The 19,898-nt window shown below is 44.7% G+C and overlaps 2 protein-coding genes across 2 annotated transcripts; both read left to right on the top strand.

The window, feature by feature from the left end:
• Positions 1-8,807: 8,807 nt before the first annotated feature.
• PHALS_08429 (uncharacterized protein) lies at positions 8,808-9,248 on the top strand (the record flags this gene model as incomplete). The annotated part of the gene is made up of 1 exon (XM_024723775.1): positions 8,808-9,248. The coding sequence occupies one exon, from the start codon at positions 8,808-8,810 to the stop codon at positions 9,246-9,248; it is 441 nt and encodes a 146-aa protein (XP_024574718.1).
• Positions 9,249-12,353: 3,105 nt separating this feature from the next.
• PHALS_08428 (voltage-gated ion channel superfamily) lies at positions 12,354-16,033 on the top strand (the record flags this gene model as incomplete). The annotated part of the gene is made up of 4 exons (XM_024723774.1): positions 12,354-12,584; positions 12,655-12,703; positions 12,760-12,871; positions 12,940-16,033. 4 exons carry the CDS (start codon positions 12,354-12,356, stop codon positions 16,031-16,033), a joined length of 3,486 nt encoding a protein of 1,161 aa, XP_024574717.1.
• Positions 16,034-19,898: the final 3,865 nt, after the last annotated feature.

Here is a 19,898-nt window from a genome sequence, read left to right as displayed (position 1 = left end):
AGAAGCACCGTTTTTCGTCGTCAAGCATCGCTTCGGTAACTTCCATAACTGAACATGCCTACAATGCCTTTTAGATCTTCGTGTGGTGTTAGTTTACAAAGAAGACGGTCTCGGTCGATATTTTCAGGACGCTTCACATTCACACGGATGATCTGGCGACGCACACCGTACTTTTGTCGACTGTAACGTCCCTCGACTCTCACGAAACCTCCATACGACTTCTTTTCTTCTTGTTCTTCGTAGCTCTTTCGCTTAGAGGAAACTAAGCTAAGGTGGGTGACCTTCGTTCTATACTTAGAACCAGTACGAGTCTAGCCGATCGTAATCTGCTTAATTTAAGAGTAACTTCAACCGTAACCCAAAGTTAATTAGCTTTTTCGCTTAAAATGTCAACTGTATTTCTCGATTTTATTTGCGGCAAAGCCGCCTATATCTAAATCTATAGGGTTTCCTATTTTAAAAATAAAATTTTATTAAATCTATAACTACTGGTTGTCCCAGCCACATAGCCACATCATTGTCTGGTCACACTATCTTGTGTAAATCGCAACATTATGTATTACACCATTTTGTGTGACCCCGTTACAGCCTTGCTTCCACTTGTTCTTCGTGATGGTGGTGAAGTCGTCGGTCAGGTGCAACAATGGTAAATTCTTCGTCTTCGACTGCCGGAGAGAGATCTTACCGCTCGAGCCTTAGGAAGTCGAGGTCGATAGTGCTTCGTCCAGATTGCTTGGAGGGCTTACGAATTGGTTGGCAGCAGACTGCTGGCAATTCTAAGCTCCGCTATGGAGCTCACCATCCCGTTTCCTGGCTTCCTCGACAGCCTTAACGAGCGAGGTTTGCTCTGGTGGAGCTCTCGCTGATCGTGCGTACGAACTCGAATACGTTTGTTGATGCTGCTGCAGCTGTGACGCAGATTTACTGGGAAACGCTAGACGAGGTAACTCGTCGTCAGTCGACCCAAGGTCGATGCTGTGGTGCGAGGTAGCCAAATAGCAGACGTTCCGACTGAAATGGAGCATTCTTGCCATGCGCCAGATGCAACTTTCTATCGATCAGGATCTGGTTGAACACCGGCCCATTCACCATCAACGCGCTTGGACATGTGCTGGCGAAGATGTAGATGCGACAGGTAGCAGACGTGATTCCCGTCATGAGGCTTGCTTCTCGGAACGAGTCGCACACAGTCTTGCATCCAAACAGGAACAAGCGGTGGAGGATAACGTCCGTGTTGGTGTTCGAGTCGACATTCGCGATATGGATTATGCAGCGGGACTGCCGTACCCATTTCGCGTAGAATAAGCTTAGCTGAGGTCGGTGACCTTCGTTCCTTACTTTGAACCAATACGAGTGTAGTGGATTGCAATCCGCTTACTCCAAGAGTAAGCTTAACCTAAGGCTAGTTAGCTTATTCGTTTAAAACGTAAGCTGTGTTTCTCGGTTTTATTTGCGGCGAAACCGCCTATATCCAAAGGATTTTGTATCTATTTAGGATGACCTAATTAAATGTATAATTACTGGCTGTTCCAGCCAGGCAATGACTTCATGTTTAAGTGTGGTCACGCCATTGTGGGCACACCATTTTGTGTAACGACACTCTTCAACCAGGACAAGTGAAACCCCGTTACGGTTGTGATGTTGACTACAAGCGCTACGAAATGCATTAGGCCGCCGTGCACCTTACACAGAGAAGTATCGGGGTGGATTTGGTTGCGGTAATAATCAAACGGAGGAAGGGTTTGTTCGCTCCACCCAGAAGCGGAACTAGAATTTTTCTGCTGCTTGTTACCCTGTTTGCTGATCTATTGCAACAGTGACGTACAATGCGGATAAATACTATGAAACAAATGCTTAATAACATCTATTTCAAAATGAGAACATCTTATTGTCTGACGTGACCACATGTACCAAGGACCTCTCCATTAGGAAGCTATTCTAAAAATTCACAAGTACACAAAAGTGAAAATGCAAATTTTGCTTTATTGTATTGACGTATCATTTACCCGTACGCTCAAGAACTGACTATATATCTAATGATCTGGATACGGCTATACAAGCTAAAATACTGATCCTAAGAACGCTTGTTTCTAAGATTGGAGCTTGTTCAAGGCCATGATGGATAGATATATGAATATTGTCAACCTACGTCCACAGAAAACCTGTCAAAGATAATATACCTTCCTTCTCAGTCTATTCTGCACTCTACTTTTCCTTCCACTTTGTATTTTCTGAGCCGTTTTCTCGGCAAAACGACCCCAATGTTTTTTTAAGCCAAATACGAAAGATACAAAGCCGAATGGCTTCGAAAATGTGTGCTGGATGCAGAATAAATGTGTTGAGTGTACAATTGTTACTTATTTTCGTGCAGATAATGTCAGGTAAGCAGACCAGGCAAATTACAAAGAATACAAGGGCGAGTAAAGCGAGCACATATTGGCAATGCAAGGTCCAAGTTTGCGACGATATATAACTTCGATCAGCATTAGTAGCTGAATAAGGCAGTGACTCTTACAAAAGTATATATCGTTTGTATTGCGTCGCGTGCGTGGATAAAAATCTCTGGTGATAATTTCATGTACAGATTACTCGACTGTGAAGTATACATTCAATTTCGTTACTTCTGCATCGAGTGATGTGAAGTCTACTTATATTTGGACATGCAGTGCCTGGTTTCGGTATTGCAGCGATACAATGGGACTTGACGATGCTTTAAAAAATATGTATACAAGCTAGTTGCGTATTTATTCCTCAATCTGCCAATAAAACTTTTGCCTCTAAACTAGGGCTCAGATCTCAGGTGTCACGCTTTACTGTATACAGCACATTTTCCAACCATGCAGCCGTTACGAGTGCCTGTTACCTTGAATTCGGAGCATGTCATTATCATCACGATTGAGCTATTGGTAAAAAAGCGCAGTGAAATCTGATCCATCTCTCCATATCTGATTCGCTATTTACGACTTATATTTGTGCACATGAAATTATCACCAGAAATTTGTATTCACGCACGTACTGACTTGTTGTTTAAGTGTAGCCATACTATTGTGTAATCTTGTGGGAACTACACCATTGCGTGATCGCATCAGTATTTGTGACTTAAAATCTTCATACAAAGGGCACGTGAACCCTCGTAACAATGTCAGGTAAGCAGACCGGACCACCAGTTGTTATATATTCAATAAGGTCTCACTATATAGATAGGAATATATATAGATTTTGATATAGGCGGGTTTGCCGTAAACAAAACGAGAAATACAATTTACGTTTTAAGCGGAAGAGCTAAGTAGCCGTGGGTTAAGGTTATCATTACCCTTGAAGTAAGCGGATTGCGATCCGCTACACTCGTACTGGTTCTAAGTATAGAACGTGGGTCACCGACCTCAACCAAGCTTTCTCTAAGCGAAAGAGCTACGGCAGCCCCGCTGCAAATTCTCTTCTTATAAAGGGCCTTCGCACTGGTGTGGCAAGAAAAATGGTTTTTCGTCTGCACCCGTCTTCGTTGAAAAAAGCACTGAATGTGGCATTGAATGCCGAATTCAACTTTAAGTCGGCACGACTTGGTTGGAATGCACAAACTAGCAGCTCGTTGAGAGGACCTAAACTGATGGATCACAGCCATGGCATGGACGAGGAGGGAGAATTTCGAGCTGCCGAGCAGCGTTCGAACACCCAAACGGTATTTTGTTTGTGGAGTTACCCGTCTTCTTCGGATTGGTAGTCCCCTGCGCAAGGCGCGTCAAGTTTCATCGAACCGACATCCCGCTTTTTCTTACCAGTCGTCTACTTTGTCGCGGGGAATGACAACACCTAGTGTGCGCTGGGTGGCCTATTGGGGAAGAATTGGGTTTTGTTGAGCCTCAAGGAGATTGAGAACAGCAGGGCCCAGCCTTGAAGAGCTCCTTGCTCTCGAACACGGAACATGCATACAAGCCGGGCTTGCCGGTCTTTGAAGCAACCGTGAAAGACTTTGAGAAGCAATGGAAAAAATCTATTTCGGGGTGCTGGTCAATTATGCTCGACGCTCCACGATCAGAGGAAGACAGCTGTATGTTGAGGCGCTGAAGTCGCGGTTGAGTGACATCGTCACTATTCTTTTAGCGATGGAGACATGTTACGGTGCCGAAGCTCCCTGTGGACCTCGGTGTCAACATTTTCTTCTTTGTAACGTGGAACGCTGCTTAGTCTTAGACCTGTATTCAATCTCATTCTTGGTATCGCATGGTTGGAACATCATGAGTCATGACTGATTGGAGGTCGAAGACCTTTGGGTGTTACGTGCACGTCTTCTGGTGGAGCTTTAAAAAGTCATGAACCCAACTCCGCTAGGAGGCAAAAATGCGGTCACTGGACCGAGACGGTCAGCGTGCTGGAGATCAAAGTATCCGAGTTGGTGACCAACGAAGGTGCATTGGACAAAAGCGCTCGCGGGCTGAACGTGGCGTGGCACGTAATCCAATGAGCACTGCTCATGTTTCGAAGCAGTCGCTGCATGCCACGAGTGGTATGGTTGGACGAGGTCCGAGGCATCTTATCAAAGGCCTTTCAGAAGCGAGTGGAGTGGCACGTTATTCATTGGACGAAGACAGCTGATGACTTGAAGCCAAAGAATGCAGAAGAAGTATGCAGACGGAAGAGGATGAGGAAATGTTAAAAACTTTGAGGTCGGAGACCTGGTTATATCGAGTGCTAAAACTCTTCCTACACATGCAATCTCTGCTGTCTTTAAGACGAACGGTTTATCGATCCTTTTAACGTTGTGGTCATGCAGGGTCTTGTGTATAAGCTTAACCTTGCAAAATGGATGCGCACCCACCCGGTACTTATGTGGGCTTACTCTAGTCGTACCAATATCCTCGGTTAAGGTATTTAGTTCTCTTGGGGGCAGCGGATTGCGATCCGCTGCACTCGTACTGGTTCTTGGAAAGAGCGTAAGGTAGGTGACCTTGGCTTAGCTTTTTCCAAGCAAAGAGCTACGGCCACTTGGTAACACTCGTAGTCAATCTACGCCTGAGTCGTTACGACTGATCTTCTCTGACAATGGTAGAATACCCCTATATGCCCCAGGGTATGCAGGACGAGCTTTATAGGCTGATGTCCCAGCTGGACCCTGAGGGCGTGGAGAACCTAGTTGCGAAAGGACCCAAAGCCATAAGCGCGCGCCTAGAGGCGCTCTCAGGTTTTAATAGTGCTCTGTTCTGGCGCTTACAGTAGAAACTGTCAGCGTCGACTGCGTCTATGACGTCACCGTCCACGACGGATGTTTCCTTCCGACCCAGGCCACTCATGATGAACGTTAAGACCTTCGAAGGTAAGAATGGAGAGAATCTCCTGCTTTGGGTGATAGAATCCGAGATGGCTATGACATCCGCCATGCTCAAAAACGAGCAACAGCGCGAGGCACTAACTATCTTCAAGCTCGGGGGGCCGAGCACGATAATGGGCACTAACGTGCGGTGCTTCGGTTGAAGCTGAAATCCCCTCCAGGAAAGAGCTGAAGCGTCACTTTTGCGAGTGTTTTCGCTGCCTAATCAAGCATAACGCGTGCGATCGCGTTTCCTTGCTGCCTGCAAGGCAACGCAAGAAGGAGTTGGTGCACTTTGTTCAAGAGCTGCGGACTCTCATTGCCGGGATAGCAGCCGATCCTCTCCCCGAGGCGGCCACAGTGACCGTCTTTATGAATGATCTTCGCGCTGGCATGGCCATAATGGAATTATTCCGTGTGCAATCATCTTCTATTAAAGGAACGGTGAATGTGGCATTAAAATTTTGAGTTCAACTTTGAGTTGGTTGGAATGCACACCTCAGATATCGTCGAGGGGGCCTGAGCCAATGGATCTCAGCTATGCTGAGAAAGAGGAGGGGGAGCTCCGAGCTGCCAGGCAGTGTGTATACACCCGACGGTGTTTTGTTTGTGGAGACACCCGCCACCTTCGGACTGTTTGTTCTCTGCGCAAGGCGCGTAAAAGTTCGTCATACCGACGTCTCGCTTCTAACCAGTCTTGTGTGACGCTGGAAAACCCAGTAAGCGCGGGGCGCTCAACTTCGGAAAAACTAAATTTCGTCGTATTCATTTCTGCTAGGATGCGGAAGCGCTATTGGTGCGGGCACTGGACCGGCACGGTCAATGTGCTGGATATCCGAATATTCGAGTTGTCAAACACCAAAGGTGTTTTGGATAGGTATCCCGAGCGTAGCTCGCGGGCTGAATGTGGAGTAGCACGGAACCTACTGAGCGCTGCTCAAGTATTGGAGCTGTCGCTGCATACGAAGAGTGGCATGATCGGCCAAGGGCCGAGTGTCAAGGATGAGGCCCGTGCGATGCACGTATAGTGGCACGTAATCCTCTGAGCACAACTCACATTATGAAGCAGTCGCTGCATGCCACGAATGGCATGGTTCAAAGAGGTCCGAGGCATCAAGAGCGAGACCCTTGTGATGCGCGTGCAGTGGCAAGTTATCCACTGGCCGAAGACTGCGGAAATGGCAGCTCTATGTCGGATGCTGTTAATAACATCAAGGCTCCGATGGAGCAGGGAGTTTGGACACTGGACGACGCGGAGTGCGTGTTCCCGCTGGTCTCGTTGAGACGTACAGCCTCTAAAGAGAAGAGACTGCGAAGCCGTATGATATCTGCAAGACGCACGGCGTCGATCCTGCCCCAGGGCGTGTCTACCGTAGCCGGTAGCACATAGCTATATACTCTTATCAACGGTTTGACGGGAGAGGAAGACGGCGACGTCACCCTCGAAACTATGTCCGCGGTGAATGTTCTTCTTGGGCTGAAAGATATGTTTTTTGAAGAGTTTAATTGTGCCTTGAAGACAGGCAGTTTTACCAAGGTGGTAATTATGAGAGGAGATTAACTCGTCGTCGCTTCTGGATGAAGCTGTCCTGGAGGACACCAAGAGGGTGCTGATCGCACAAAGTGGACCGTCGATCCTGAAGGATCCCTCGGATTCGTACTATGCTTTGGTGAAGGACTTTTAAGACGTCGTCTGTAGAGACCCGCAGTCGGTCCTGAACCCCGGACCGGGGTGTAAGTCATGTTCTCAAACTAGTTTCAGGATCCAAATACTGCGTAATACGCCAATGGCCCATGCCCAAGGAGCAGTGACGCCTTTTTTCGTGCAAAGCACGACGCAGGAATGGTGCGTGGAGCAAGTTTTCCTATTCAACACCCACGTTTTGTGCCCGGAAGCTGGACGGTAAGTTGCGTATCGTTCAAGCTAACAATAAGCTCAACGCTACCACCATTCCGGAATAGAAGCCGATTACTAGAAAGGATGCACTCCAGAACAATATGGTTGGCTGTACAACGTACAGCGCACTCGACTTGGTCGATGGTTATTACCAAGTGCTCTTGAGAGCGGTTGATACTTCGCTGGCAGCGGTAAGTATTTCGAGCGGATGCTCTGGATGTGGCTGGTGATGCATTATGGGCGGTCAAACGCACCGGCAACATTTAATCGTATTGTGAAGCGGTTGTTCAGGTCCCATCGGGCGTATGCATAAACATACTTTGACGACATCCTCGGCCATAGTCGGGCGGTGTTCGCAAGAACAGATGTGGATGCGGAAGGAAATATCTTTCAAGAGCGCTTCATTGGGAAGCGTGGCCTTAGAGCGGATCCCGCTAAGGTTAAGGCCATTGTGGACTGGCCGGTTTTAAAGAACCAAAAGGACTCGCGCAAGTGGCTTGACCCTGCCAACTAATTGCGCAAGTAAAGCGCAATTTATACAGAAATGGCACGGCCATCGTCTAATCTCCTCAAAAAAGACAAGGAATGGTGTTGGGACACCGAGCATTGGGAGGCTTTTTACAGGGTTAAAGACAGCCCCTTCATGCACCAATACTGGCGTTGCCGGACCCCGATCGTCCTTTTGGTGTCGTCTGTGACGCTTCGGACTTTGCCATCTGCATACGCGGGTAACATTTTGTGTGTAGCGCTGCTACATGCTCTCGGGAGCAAGGGGTTTGCAAACTCGGACAAGCCGTTGTCGGCGTGTTTGCGCGCACGGTTACACCGATATTTGTGAATAACGGGTTGCTCTATTGTAGCACCGATTCAACGGATACGCCATGAATTGTGGCCCTGCCGATGAGGATTTGATAAAATTTCGCAAGATTAAGGCTGACTCAACTCGTTTCAGGACGACACTACAAGAAGATACTTGAATTGTTAGCTCAATCTGGCGCAAGCCCAGAGCAACTTTTCGTTATCCTAGGCATCCAAATCAATCCTGGCGGATTGTTCAATTTCAACATCATCTTCGATCGTTGGTTTGAGTTCATTATTTTGTACAGAAGAATCAAAGACAAAAGAGCCTCATATGATAATGAACAACTGTTTGATTTTCTGGTGCAAGAAGTTGAAAAGGTGAAAGATACGCAAGTGCCTTCATCCAGTTCTTCTACATATAAATCAATGCGAATCGTGGTAAATTTGTTCAGAGATATAAATCGCAAAAATCACCTGAAGGACATCACTGAAGACATGATTGCGTACTTGACCGAAAATCCTTCCACCAAGGCGTTCTTTATGAATTCTCAGACGTAGCACCGTTTTACTTTTTTCGCATCCTGGATCTTGAGAACGAGCCTTGTCAGCCTCGACCCAACACTTTACTCTTTCTCGCTTGGCCTGATTTCGTCAAGGTGTTCTGCTCCAGAGTGAAAGAGCAGGAACAGGACATTCGCATTCCTGACAGCTTCATCGTGTATTCTAAAGTGCTCATTTCAATGACATCATATGCAGCTGTGAACGAGCTACTTTTGTCGGAAAAGTTTGTCATGATGCTGGATGATGCGAAATTGCTACGGTATCGAAGAGGACACACAAGAACTGCTGGAGATTTTCAAGGTACCATACATCGTGAAGCAATGGCTACTTTATTCCGAAAACCCTGCTGACCTGATCAAATGTTTAAAGCATCCGACTAAATTTGGCGACACATTGCCAATGAGAGTGGAGCCAAGTAGTGCAATTATCCCGCAAGTGACTAATGTGAGAGCTGCGAAAATTCCGGACAAAATTGTGTCAAGGACTACCTCTTCTCCGCCGATAGCCATTCACGAAGTCGAGAGGACCGACATAAATCAGACAGATGACGTCAATTTCTTGGTATGGCTCTTGGCCACCTCTTCGTCTCTAGAGAAACATCCAGAATTTTCGGACATACAGCTGATCGATTCGTTAGGACTCGAAAAATCTCGACATTCACATCTCTTGCGGATCTTCTACTGAAGCAAATGTTTACCGACCCTAGACCTAGCGAAATAGCTTTGGTGGCGGCCAAATTCAATCCTAAGCTGTATTGGGACTTTCTTTTTCTGGAAAACCAAGGCGACTGAAACGGACGAATATGTCTTTCTGCAATGGTACAAATACGCAACGGCACACAAAAACGATAAATCGACGATGATGCTAAACCATGTCGACCCCGAGACCTTGCAAAAATGGATTCAGAACGCTGTGAATTCAATGCTTTGAACACTCTGGTGGAGTATGTTAGTAATTTGCGGAAGCTCTGGTGAAGTATGGTGGTAATTCGCGGAAAGCTGGAAGGACTTGAACATGAGCTAACATGAACATTCACTATTCTTTGGGCAAGTTTCATTCGTCTTAATCGCTGTTGTTCGCTTTAAGATCGCCTGTCTACATGTAAAACAACTTGTTCGGCACGAAACCTCTTCGGTGCATACCATTCATTTCTTTGAGTGATATATACAAACCTGAGGTGCATTCACGCTGTCTTGTTTGTTGGCGTCTCAGTGATCGTTTCATTTGTTGAATTTGTAGCCATGACACTATGATAGCGTCGCTAGTTCTATCTATCTACTCACCTTAAGTAAAAACACTGAGATGTCAAAGAGCTTGAAGAAATATCAATTGTGTTGAATCATGGAGATGAAGATATGCGCGTCGAACCAATTGTGTTGAATCATGGTGAAATTAATAACAGTAAGTTCAATTTGCCTCAGCAATTGGCCCGAAATCAATCGTGGTGGCTGTCCAACCACTTGGTGATTTGATTGATGCAAGTTCATTGGCAAAAGTTTGTCCGGCCTTGTCACGGATGCGTGTCATGTTCGTACAGGTAGCAAGCAGCTTGCTGTGCCGAAGACAAACATATTCGACTTGAACATTTATTTGGAAACCATTTCAACGTGCGTTGGCAAATTCTTTGTTCGACCTTGTCACGGATGCGTATCATGTTCGTACAAGTAGCAAATGCAGGAAGTCAATACCTCCGATTTGAGTAGCTTGGTGTACTTAAACATTTTTATGGACACCAATTTTAACTTACATTTGTTGCTTTTGTGTCGTTTCGATTAATTTTCTTTTAAAATGCGCAGCAGATCTGCTACTTTAGAAGCTCGGGAGCGACATTGTCATCAGATTTGTATTGAATATCACTGATACGTTGCTTCAATCTGAAAGATGAACAGCTTTTCGGACTAAAATGTTACTTAAAATACAATATGAGCAAGACAAGAAAATATTGCGACGTTTGAGTAAGCAGACTGAAGCAAAAGTGCTATTCGAGCTACACGAGTTCCGATGATTATTTCTGTCTCCGTTTCGTGATTTCGTTTAAAATCACTCGAGAGATTGCATTGCTCAGCTGCCACCTTAAGACCGTCTCACGTTAAAATATGACGACAATTGTCAGCTACAATTTTACTCTGGGGCATTCAAAACTCGAATTTATCATTTTTATTATAAAAGTGTGTCATGTGTAGGGCAATCCTTTGGTCGGATACGACATACTTAATTGCTAGAAAATCGCAAAAATGTTTGCAAAAGTGCCGAGGATTGTTGTATATTTTTCTGTTTCTTGCTACGTCTTTCTTTTATTGTACGTAGCGACATAGCATTTGGAAGCTACATATGTTTCGTCGACTGGAGTGGCACACTGTGCATAAAGTTAATTTTCTAATCTCGCAACTTGAAAATCAGCTTTGAATCAGTAAATTCTGTTTTCTTTCTCAAAATCTATACCAAAAGACGTGCACTTTGGTACGAGAGCGATAATGATGACGAGGTTTTAAAGCACTTTCGCGTGAATCATGAAGCATTGACTCCACTTTAAGAGATAGTCCGTAACGATTCTATGTCTCAGACATTTGGTCCTTGTGAATTTTGTATGTGTAGTAAAACCTTTGTAATGAGAATTCCACTCCACAGCTTTCTCACAGTTTGCAAAGATTATATAAAACGCATTATGCAGCGAGCATGCCATGCATTTCTAAATACTCAAAACAATATTCTTACATAGACGATTAAGAAATGATTGTCACAAAGACCCAAGAGCATATTTTATTTGTCTTTCGCTTAAGTCACTATAATTGAAGAGGATCGCTCATAGCGCTCGTTATTTGTGATAATCTTGCTCATATCAATTCTCGCGCAAGATGCACCTTGCGACTGAACTCAAATGCCTCTGTTTGCGCTCGAACATGCAACGTCCGACTTGTCGCATTTATAGCCTCACGTGTAATTTTTGATGTTGCCACGATCTCCCGCACAAACTTTAACGACTGGAGTGGGTTGTTCCAGTTGCTTCATATGTAGTTCCGCAAAGCGAAATGAGCTGTCAATTCATCCACCATTTTTTTGAGCTCCTTCAAATTTATTGTTTCGGTCGAGCATTAGTTGTGCTTTAAATCTGGTCGGTCGTTGGGGATCATCTCACCTTGGCAGGTAAATCGCGCAATGATACAGGAAATGCACTGTTAAGAACACCACTGCCGAGTCTTAACAGAGTTGTTGACCCAGTCACATCGCTGGTTTCACCACCCCCATCTTTCGCGTCGTTACTATCGGTACATTGTGATATATACGCTTAAAACCTAGGAATACGTGGACGCTCATTATGTCGTACTAAGGACATTGAGTGAGATAGCATCACGCAGATTCTTCTTATTTTCGACTCCTTGCCTTGTTGCTCCTATCAATCAACCGTTGACATGTGTGACTCACCATTTTTTGCACATCCTTTGTTGATTAAGTTGACGTGAAAGCACAATATCTAATGCACTAAACAAGTAAATCTGCAATCGTAGTATGTCCCTGTCATTGTCGACTACATAGGCTACCGTGGTATATTGCATCGCATGAGCTTATGTAGAAGAAATTATCGGCGCATTCGTATACTCGACCTAGGCATCAAATATCTACAATAGAATCTATAACATCTGATCTTTCTGAAATTATACACAGAGAAATATTTGGCGCGACCGCCAGCCGCTAAGCTAAGCACGATGGGTATGTCGAAATAGACAGGAGCAAAATTAGGGTTACCGTTTTAGGTTTAAGCTCGCCAGTTCAGGATTTCACCACGTCACGATGGACTTGATCACAGCCGTCGCACCTTCCCCCGCGTGCTCCATCACAGATAGCTCAGCTGGCTGTTACACGGCATCATGGTACCTTATTTGGGACCAAATTCAATACTGGTTGATCATACAAGTGCCTATTATCGTACTTTCTATCATATATGAGTATATTGAGCTGCCCTCGCTCAAATACGTCGAACGACTCCGTCAAATCTGCGACTCGCCGCTCATCAATGTCGTGGTTAGAAATCCTTACAGTACGTCTACTAGATTGTTATTATCTAAATTAAAGTTGTGTTGCAAAATGTTAGAACTATCTTATCCAGATTGTCACTAGCTTATATGTCTGCATAAACTGGAGTACGTACCGCCTCTTCTACACTATCCCACTGAGATTTACATTATTGTTATTGTAGTTGTACGAGGGGGATCACTAAGTGTTATATTCTCGTCATGGTCCATTGAATCACTCTTTCTTATTGCTACAGCCGTCGGGTATGCTCTTCGATGGCTGGCGGCAAAAAACAAGTACGTCGAAGCGAACTTTTTTACAAGATTGTGCTTTTTGAGATATTTCTATGCGTTGGCTTGCGTAGAGTAACATTTGTGCTCCAGCTCCATCATTTGTTCGATTTGCTTTCTGTCGTAGCACACTTTGCTATGTCGTCTCAGACGATAATTATAGGAACGAAGCGACTCCGATCGTGGCTAGATTTTGGCTTTGTTCGATCTTATGTGGGCTATGTAGTCGTGGATCACCTTTTTACACGGTACCAGAACAAGACATTTTTCACGCAAGTGCTGCTTGTGGTGTTTAAGGCACTATGCCTTGTCTTTTTCTTTGCTTCAGTTCTCTTTTCTCTAGAGCGACTTGGAGAGTTGCCGCATACCAACAGTTTCCTACTTCATGTGTACGAATGCAGTAATGAAAATGGCACGGAGACAGTTCTGAAAGCGACAAATGAAGGAACGACAGAGCATCCAAACTGTGATGAAACGTGGAGTTTTTTTTCGTCGATATACTTCATGTTTGTGACGGTCTCAACGGTAGGCTATGGAGACTTTTCGCCACGTACAGTGCTGGGTCAGCTCACTGTTTGTGTCATTATCGTTTTTGGTATCTATACATTCGCAAACGAGTCTGCTGCCCTTATGACAATATACGGAGATCAACGTGGCGCGCAACTTAAGTACGATGGCTCGAGAAATACTGCACATGTGATCGTGACTGGCAATCCGTCGGTTGCTCAGATCAAGGACTTTATCCGCGAGTTCTTTCACCCGGACCATAGGGAGGCGTTTCAAAGCCATGATAGCGATTACGAAGTCAGCGAGGATGAGGAACTTCAGATGATGTCGAGCCAAAAAGCTTCGAGATCCTTGTTATCAAGCAAGCGTTTTTCAAACATTCGAATTCGCAATGGAAGCAATCATGAAGTTTACACCGCGATGGAAGAGGGACAGAGAAGTGGCGAAAAGAAAAAAAGACTTAACATCAAATCACTACTGTCGAAATGGGCGAACCGTCGAGAAAATTTTATTCGTGAGACTCACATTGTCATACTCATGCAGTTTGATAATACTGGGGAAAATGCGTCGTATCAGCGACAGGTGATGGAATTCGTAGCTCAAAATCCTCGATACGTCAAGCGTGTTTTTCTTGTATACGGCTCACCACTCCGAGACGCTGATTTAAGGAATGCACAGCTGGATCGAGCAATGGCGGTGTTTTTCTTACCAAACAAGTATTCAGATGATAGCAATAGAGAAGACGCAGCTACAGTACTACGTGTTCTCTCTGTCTCTCAGCGCAAATCTGACCGCGCTCAATTATTTGCCATGCTGGCGAATTCGGACAATCGCATCCTCTTGGAAGCCACTGGAATAGGCAAAAATAATTTGGTTTGTGCCGACGAAATTCGATTGGGTTTGATGGGTCTAAGTTGCCGGTGCCCTGGACTTTCGACGGTGGTTTCTAATCTGATTACAAGTCGCAGCGGAGTGATACCAGAGATTGGATCGCAGCAGGCTAAATTTTTTGAACCATGGATTTCTGAATACATTTCCGGTGCTGCAAACGAAATTTATTCATGTTGCTTAGCTCCGCATTTCTATGGTATGAATTTTATCCAAGCGGTGATGCACATCCATCGTCAGTCCAACGGTCTGGTGCTGTTCATAGCTGTCGAATCGGATGGCGAGATTGCTTTTAATCCCGGCCGTTGGTATTGCATTACTTCAAGCACGAGGGCTTACATGATCGCGGAGTCGGTCAGCTCTCTCAAGCCATTTGCAGGCCAACTAACAATGAGCGCTATCGCTACTTTGTGCACTGATAAGTCACTGCTACACAATCGTGAAAATCTGCTGAGCCGAGCTCGTCAAGCGCAACACAACGTTGAAAGGCGAATACCGACAGGTGTTCGAGACCATATCATGCAATGTGCTACTAACAATGAACCACCAACGTCGCCTTCACCGGAATTGCTCTCAGCTGGTAAACATATTGTCGTGTGCAGTAACATTGGTAATGAAAGTGGCGGTCAGCGATCTATCTCTCGTTTGGTTAATTTCTTGCGCCCGTTACGAGCTCCTCACATTGAAAGAATGGTTCCTGTTGTCATTGTTGATGCAGGCACTTTTGACAGCGTCTCGTGGCTTCAAGTACGCGATTTTGGCGAAGTGTACCATGTCCACGGCTCCCCACAATCCCATCAGGCTCTCGTCCGTGCTGGCATTTACACAGCATCTTCAATCGTTGTACTTGCTCAAGGAAATGAGGCCGGGTACGACGACTCTAAAGCAATCTTTAACGCGATTCTCGTCAACTCTGCATTGCAACGTAGCAAAATTTTTACAATTATTGAACTTAGAGATGTTAACAACAACCGATTTTTGGACTCCGTGTCAAGTTTTCGCTCATTGCACAATTTTGACGGACAAGACTTTAAAAATTGGATGGATAGCGAGTACGATGTCAAGTCCTACGCGTCGAATTATCGTGAAGCGCTTTCTTCTGGCGTCCGAGAAAGTGCTCAATTTGGTCGGGCTTCAAGTATCGCGAAAAAACGTAGCTGGTGGCAACGTCAGACTCGAGTTATTAAGCGTGCAAGCTCCGCAGTCAGCATGTTTTTTCTGGGAAGTTTGAAAAATGCCGCTCAACATTTGGGCTCGTATAGAGACGACACGGATTCTGGAGAGGCAATGATTATCGAAAGTCTTTATCAGGGCAACGACAGCAGTACATTTTTCCAGGAACGCTTTATGAACGGCTCACTGTTCCCCTCATCTGTGGCTGATGACTTGTTGATTCAAAGTTTTTTCAACCCGTCTTTGAATTCGTTCATTTGTAAAATTCTTGATGGCAAAAGCTGCTTTGTTTTATACGATATTCCGAAAAAGTTGCGAGGACGAGAATTATTATATAGAGAACTCTTTGAGTACATGACGTCGAGTATAGCGCATACACTACCAATTGGTTTGCTTCGCGCTCAGGAAAGTCCAGGAGGTGCACCGTACCCTTACGTATACACTTGCCCATCCTCCGACACGATCGTTTACCCCCGCGACAAGATTTTTGTTCTGGTCAATATAGTGGCTCTTAATCATGTAGCGAATAAGCTGCAACAAAATTTTCGAAATCGCTTGAAGCCATCGACGGCTGTAGCAGATCTTGTGGGAACGCACTAAACGGTCGTGAAAAGTGTGACAAGTGGACCGACCAAAGTCACAATAAACTTGGTGTAACTGTGTATGATCCTGAGCACTGGAAAATTGGTTTCGATTTTGACTTTGGAAATCTGAAAGAAGGAAGAATGCGCGAGTGGTCCGATATGATGCACATTTATTGTGTAGTTTGTCGAGGTTTTATAGAGTTTGCATAGTTGTGTGACACCAATTTAACTAACAATACATTTATTAGCCAGGGTGCTTATGAATACGCCTTCAAAGAAAGCCTGATGTTTACGACAGTTGCGTACCCCGTTACACCTGATAAAATGATTTCACCCAGTCATTGAATGCCTAGTTGTTTGCGTGTAAGTTTGCGGAAAGATAGTCTTTAGTGAAAAGGGACTAAGCTTCCATTTTTATTGCTCACATGCTCTACCCAAGCCATTCTCAAAAAGTCTACACTAACAACGCACAGAGATTGGGTTCGTATGCTTCACCCAGGAGCAAAAAACGCGAGCCTTTAAACCTATTCGAAAGTAACAAACAGGAATAGTTTGTTCGACACACGGTCTACTTTATTCAATAAAAACATTTTTATTGTTGCCTTTTTTCGGATCCCATCAGAAAAGTTTAAATTACAAAAAGGTGCAAATTAAACAGTAATTTCACGAAACTGTTGTTTAAAGTCGTATAAACACATAGCGTTCCCGTCACAAATTATGCATCAAGATATGAAGCACTCTAGGGCTTATTTTTCGTTAGTCTTTTCGAGACATCGCACAAAAAAGACATTTAAACGAACTCTAACTGCGCTAGGAGTTCACTCCACATTTAGCCCTCTGCACTATTTGCATCCGGGAGTATGTTCGCATCGAGAGCCCTCTCCTTCGAATTTTATCACATTGCTCGGCGATCCTCTAAATATGGAGCGCTTTTTGCAACCGAAGCCCGTAAAGCTACACTCGACAAGAAAACCAAGGTGTTTTTGAATGTGTGCGGTTACAGCGAGTCTCTGAGTCCTGGATAACAATACCCCGCTTTCCATTGGTTGTTGCAAACTTCCCGTTCGTCTCCATGCGACAGCTGCTTCAGCTAATAACCGAACTTCGAAACTGGAACAATGCAAGATCCTACTCGTCAGTGAAAGGAGTGCTGCGCTGGGTAGGAGAACAATATACACTACAGACCCTCAAACACAACACACACGCTTGTGCGAAGAAGAAGCGATTCTTGGCAGTCCGACATAAAGGGGAACAGAGAATATGGGGGCTTGTAGGCAAATTTGCAATTGAATTGACACGAGCGAAAGGTTCTTAGAGCTACAAGCAAAATATCTAAAGATAGTTTAGAGGCTGCAATAATGAACTCTCGCTTTCCTATAAGTTAAATTTATACAATCAGAAATTTACTTAGGGTAAATATCAGCTTGAGCTTTTTCAGATGTTGAGTGTACGGAGCTTGAAGTTCAAAAAAACAAAGCTTGAGCTTCCGTGAGATTCCCGATTTAAGTGACTGGAACTACAAGAGACAAAGATTTGTCGATCTCACTACCAGTCCCCGATCCTCCCGCTAATAATCTGCATTCTGAATCGTATTTAATCTTTGTGACCTCATAGAAGATGTCAAATTCACATATGGGACACCATACCATAATCTCTTCGTTATAATTTTCTACAATGCACGCAAAAGGTACAGCGATGTACCTTAATGTAATAGATCAGAGTAGCTGATGACAGCATCTTCTGCTTAAATCAGAAGTACTCTAACACTTGTGCAGACCTTTTGGAATAGCTCACATCGATAAGTAATGAAGTGATTAAGTGAGCAGGCCAAGTTTGACGAGCGACCTTCCAAATGGCAAGAAAAATGGCTCAGAACTCTTTTTCGTCACTTGATTTCGAAACCGAGTTGGAGACATGAAGTTCTACATGGAACATGCCTTCGTTGGCGTCGAATCAACAATTGTTATGATCCGCACAGCGCATCGCAACTCTGCTGATCTCTTGGTGGACGTTTGTTTGCATTGATGGCACAAACAAGATTGGCGTGGCCTCAAGCAACACAACTCACAATACTGGCAGCTGCAAACCACGTCGGGGACAGCAAACGCTAGAACTAAAAAAGTTCCCACGTGCCTGATACTGATGAATTGCCGCGCCACCGAACTCTGTGGAAGCGATGATAGTTCAACTACTTCTCTCCAAGATGACGTTTAATCGGTCGATGTGTTTGATTCGTCATCTAATACATGAGGTGGGGTTGAAGATGAAAACTATTGAGCGACTCTGAGAGTGGAAGAGCGCTCAGTAAGGGCAGATTTAGTCATTGCAGTAGCGTTGTTTGACACTTGAAGATTGCTGTGGAAGTATTTTTACCCTTGTTACAGTGCAGAATTCGAGAACGGACGGTGACAGATGATTCCGCCTTCGGAGCTTCGCTTTAAATCACGTTTCAACAACTTAGTTTTATTTTTTTCGACTTTTGAACGGTGGAAAGTCTCGTGAGATGGCTCACGAATTCTGTTGCGGACTACAAAAAGGCAGGCTATGTTTTTGAGATGCTCTAGGGCTTGTACCGTTCGTGCTTCATACGCTAGAATCAGTAAAAGAGCATTTTTTCGGTCTCATACACAACGCTTGCACGTCGAGAAGAAATTCTAGGGTGAAGAGTCTGCGATTTGCGGTCAATCGAAGAATACTTCATAATTAGCTTGATCATTAAAAAGGTTGAGAAAAATCGGCAGATTCACTCCACAGATACGATTTTATCCAACCCTTATCCGCGTTAGGACGTTAGCGCATATGTTCAGGGATTACTACTTGGTAAGCACACCAACGTTGCGCGTTATCATCTTGAGCGATTCAATGAATCTTTGTAAAAGCATTCCGATGTTTAATCTGGACATTGCTTCTAGAGATCTCATTGAGTCAAAAGTTGCTTTCAATTTTGTGGCCGCATCAGGTCTGAATGTGACTACGTAGCCAAAGACTCTCCCCAACTTAAGGTTAAGTAAACTTGCTCATTATAAAAGCAGGCACACTAGAATAAATACCATTGTTTACGAAAATGGCGAAATACCTGTCGAAACCTGAGTGGTTTTGTTCAAGTAAACTCTGGAAGTGGGAGAGACTCACTTCTTTCACTGATCGACTTAGCGTAACTTCACAGTACGTCCTTTACGACTCGATTTACATACGCTGTTGACTGTCTTCTTATGATATACCGCTGTTGACATTAAAGCTTGGTGCCCAATAGTCCGAACAGGGAATGCCAAAATTCCGGCGTGAAACTATTTTCATGCTCAGACACGATTTCAGCAGGAAGGTCATGCAGACGAAAAAGCAAGGTCCATAAAGACCTTAGCTATTTTCTCGGCGGAGATCGTAGCATGCGCGACTGGGATATTTTGCTGAATCGGTCCACTAACCATTACGACCATGTGTGCCAGGCGGAGGTCTGAATGAGAATTCCATACTTTAGACCACAGCTACCAGCTGGTACTGCCAACGACCTAAGTGGGGCCTGAGCGGAACCCGATCGTCTCACTCCCTGACAAATTTCGTGAGTTCTCTCATACTTGCGCACCGATAGTATTTCCGGGTAGACCGAGAAACGTTTTCTCACGTTCGAGATGGTACCCGAAGGGCTGTTATGGTACATATAAAACAGATGATGACGCAAACCTTCACAACTAGGAAGAACAAATCTTGCTGTATCTCCGTGTTTAACCAAATTGCACAACAATTCATGGTGTAATCCAAAGCGATAAGCACACAATCAGGTGCTAGACGGGAGACCTTGCAGCACTTTGTCAGAATGATTATTGAAGCACCTCAACAAGTCCTGACGTATCCCATCAAACACTCACCCTTCGACAATTTCT

The sequence above is a fragment of the Plasmopara halstedii genome (assembly GCF_900000015.1).
Source record: "Plasmopara halstedii genome assembly, contig: Scaffold_322, whole genome shotgun sequence".
Taxonomy (NCBI): Eukaryota; Oomycota; class Peronosporomycetes; order Peronosporales; family Peronosporaceae; genus Plasmopara; species Plasmopara halstedii.
Note: the sequence above shows the minus strand (reverse complement) of the source record. Positions and strands in the feature narration are given on the sequence as shown.